At 36.1% G+C, this 3941-nt stretch overlaps 1 protein-coding gene across 1 annotated transcript; it reads right to left on the bottom strand.

Moving 5' to 3' along the window:
* Positions 1-80: 80 nt before the first annotated feature.
* Positions 81-3217, bottom strand: LOC125852737 (uncharacterized; the record flags this gene model as incomplete). The annotated part of the gene is made up of 8 exons (XM_049532435.1): positions 81-333; positions 400-624; positions 817-937; positions 1587-1778; positions 2005-2077; positions 2651-2780; positions 2871-2947; positions 3019-3217. Coding segments are annotated over 8 exons (1080 nt in total), but the record flags the coding sequence as incomplete, so codon positions are not given.
* Between the last annotated feature and the right edge of the window lie 724 nt (positions 3218-3941).

Genomic DNA, 3941 nt, shown 5'->3' with positions numbered 1-3941 from the left:
AAAGCTGTTCCATCTAGTGAGGAGCCAGCCAGAATGACAAAAGAACCCGGCAGATCAATCAGTCTCAACAAAAACTGCATTGCTTACCAAAAAATTGTCAGCCATCTCACTGTCAACTTTTCTGTAGATGCTACGATGAATCTTCTGGTTCCATCGTGAGTCGATGAAGCATCCAAGTCTGTAGATTACACATAAAATATACCGATCTCTTATGCTCAGAGTTAGTTACTTTGTCACTAGCCTGATTCACTGTAGGAAGAATTTTCTGCGCTAGGATAGAGTCATCTTGTGGCGCTCGCTGCCTTGAAGAAGATATGATGCTTTACTACGAACCTAACAAAAACGACAAACATCAGGAGGAGTTTGAAAAGTAACTAAGATGATAAAAGTTGAGTTTACCTTAGAAGCATAAGACCTCAAATCTGTGCTAGTGATTTGACAGGAACAGTTTCTAAGGCACGCGCTCCATGTCTCACTGATTATTGGTTTATCTTTTAACAATGGGTTGCAAAACAGCCAGTTCTCTGCCAGAACCAGTTGAATATACATTTTGAGAAGATCACAATTCTTATGCTTCAGATTGATGGAGATTAGAGATCTCAAGATCTGTTCTTCATCATGTACCTGCACAAGTATTTAGGTGACGTATGCCAAAAAATTGTTAGCTTCGCAGAAGAAAACACATTTCAAGACCTGGCATGACAAATATATGACGATGACAAACATGGATATTTGAATGGCAGTAGTGATAGTAAAAGTACGTCAAAGCTACCTTGTCATCAAAACANAGTGATAGTAAAAGTACGTCAAAGCTACCTTGTCATCAAAACATGCTACAAGAAACTGAAAGGCCAGCACACTCCTAAGATGCTTGGAACGACCATCCAGTCCAGCTACACTCTCCACAGATCTCAAGCAGTTGACATCAGTAGGAACTCTGAAGAAATGGCTTGTCCCGTCATATAACTTTAACGCAAGGAGTATTGAAAGAATATAAAACTTCTAAATCTACAGATCCATAAAAGCATGTATCTAAAACATAAAGCTCTAAGGAAAACCAGAGATATATGCATAACAATTAACAATTACTAATACTTAAGATGCAAAAGGGTCAGAATAGAACAATTTCAACTTTGAACATGATTTGAAAATCAGTCACCGGGACAAATAACAACATACCCAGTGTAGTCACACAAGTGGGGTCTTGGGGGGGGGGGGGGGGNGGGGGAGCTATGATGAAAATATTGAACAAAAAGAAGTACAGACAGTAAAAAGAGTAGAGGTAAACAAAGTTGAAGAAACAACAGTAGTATTATAAAAAAATGCACCCTCTACAGCAACAATAAAAATGAGATTCAAAATGCATCTTTTAAGCTTAAAGGTGTATGTTCCAAGTTTGTATTCATATGCAACTTGTCTGATTCTTCCACTAAATTTGTCTCCTCTTTCCACTTCTCTCTCTCTACTAAGTGGGGGAGGAGTAAGATCCATCCATGTGCAGAAATAATTGAATATCGGAGGTACTAAATTACTTTAGAACACAGTCAAACTAATTGTAGAAATCAATGAAAGCTATTATAAAGAACCTGCAGGTGAGGGATTTTGCTATTTTCTGACAGCTTAAATGGAATGCATCATCACTAAAGAAGCTAATAAGTGAGTGCAAGCAATCCTTCAACGCTGAAGATAGGCCAATAAGTTGCCGATCTAAGAAGAGATAGATCACTGAGGTAATCAAATCTTCTACCTCCGCTGTTGAGAAAACTGAACGTTTGGCCCTACAAAAAAACGAAAAAAGCAAAGATTGAGATTTAATATAATGCCATGATTCTGGATCAATAGAACCTAAATGATTCTGATCAAAAGTAGGTTCCAAAGTAGTTTATAATAAACACGGCTCTACATCAAGTATTAATTTTTTTCTAATTTCTAACAGTTGAAACAGTTAAATGAATGTTTACAATCCCATAAACACAAATTAAGTTCCAAAAGTAGATCACATACCTTGCTTGGCAACAAACAGAAACATATTTTATCCAGTATTTGATATTTTGAGGCGGTCCAGCAGAATCAGAATCTAAGAAACAGCATATGAAGTTGTGAGGATTTGTAATACATAAGTAAGAAATATGGCCCTTGTAAATACTGAATAAGACTATACTAGTAATGAAATCTCAAGACCCTAAGAAACTATGTATGTCCTTCTTAAAGGTCTAAATTACGTTGCACACCCTTACCCACTATATAAGCCCTAGCTCCCGTTTTATCACATTTCCAGTTTAATCCAAATATTATGGAAATTTAGCAACAAATAGGTAAAGTGAATAACTAAAACCTTATTTGAAGAATATGCATGCACAATAAATTTGTGCATGATTTAGTACCCTATAGACAAGAAAGACCGACACTGATATACTCTTTCCCCACTGCTCTTCTGCCTGTAGTTTTTTGATAACTTCCTTGCAAGCCAAGAATTAATGGTTACTATATAGATGGTCAAGGCAAAAACTGGCCCGGACACCAAGGTCATCAAAAATAATATACAGAAGTATGGATTGAAGCAAATAAGATATACATAAACTAGAAACTTAATTTGCAGGGGACAATTATTGCTATCAGGAAAAATCAGTCTAAGGTGGAATTTGTGTACCTCCATCCACAATTTCCATGCTGGATGAAGATTTGGAAGGGGAATCCAACAGAAAGCCATATACTTCAAGTGCTCGCCTAAGTTCTGAATGGTTCGGCAACCATCCCATCTCAAACATTACAGTATCAACCTTACAAAGCATGAGGAGAGAAAAATAACTTAAGAAATTTGCATGAATAGACAGATGATATATTATTCATTCCGGAGCAGAGATGAAAACCTGATTTTTAGGTAACAGAATAGAACAGCAAAATTCACATGCTGCTGCCCTCAACTCTTCTTTTGGTGAATATAACACTGAGAGGGCATAATGCAATTGTAACTACAGAATCATTCAGCATCAATAATTGGAAAGAACTACTACTCACTGAGACTAAATGTCCATGCTCCTATGCACTTTTCAACTTGACCATGATCTGTAACCAATTTCAAAAGCCAACCGTTCACAAGCAATCCTTCCAAAAATGCTTCTCCTGCAATAGCATCATGGATATGGAACCCCACAGTTAATCCCCGATAAAATTGATTAACTAACTCATTTGAATCTTCTAAGAACTTGTTCTTGAGTTATACCTAGTGCTGGAAAATGGGATGATCAAGATCAGATATGGGTGGGTTAAAAACAAGTTAGACAAAAACATATAAAATATCTGTCCCAAGCGTATTTACAGACAAAAAACGGACCGAGTGACAGATAATATGGAACCATATGTTCTATTTATATAATTTACAAGATTAGAATTCACTAACATATTTATATCAAGATCAATGGAATAGTTTGACAAACTATTAATTTTTTGCAGCACCCAAGGGTGTAGCCTAGTTAGTCAATGAAGTGGATTGAGAATCATGAGGTCTCAAGTTCAAATCCCAACGGAAACCCAAAAAACACTAGGTGACTCCTTCCCTTCTGTCCAAGTCCTAATGGATAAAATTACCCAGAACCGGTATTGTATTGGTGGGAGGTAGCAAGTACCCCGTGTAATTAGTCAAGAAGCGGAAAAAAAATCTCTCTCTTTATATATATACTAGTCTTTGGGTACGTGCTTCGCACGTGTATCCCATATCCATTGTCACATAATTTCGTAAAAAGAAAATTATATTATACAATGAAATCACAGTGCAAGTATGCATTCATAATTTACTAAAAGTCCAACGAAAATTAGATATTAGTACTCTTTTTTCATAAATATCACAATTATAGTAAATATATATATTTCAGTGGCGCTTATCTAATAAAGAGTGCTGTTTCTTTTTGGATTTGATAAAAAAAAGTAAGGTAACTTTGTAT

Source organism: Solanum stenotomum, unplaced genomic scaffold, assembly GCF_019186545.1.
Source record: "Solanum stenotomum isolate F172 unplaced genomic scaffold, ASM1918654v1 scaffold4834, whole genome shotgun sequence".
Classification (NCBI taxonomy): domain Eukaryota; kingdom Viridiplantae; phylum Streptophyta; class Magnoliopsida; order Solanales; family Solanaceae; genus Solanum; species Solanum stenotomum.
The sequence above is the reverse complement of the archived record's forward strand: the minus strand, read 5'-3'. Positions and strand labels throughout refer to the sequence as shown.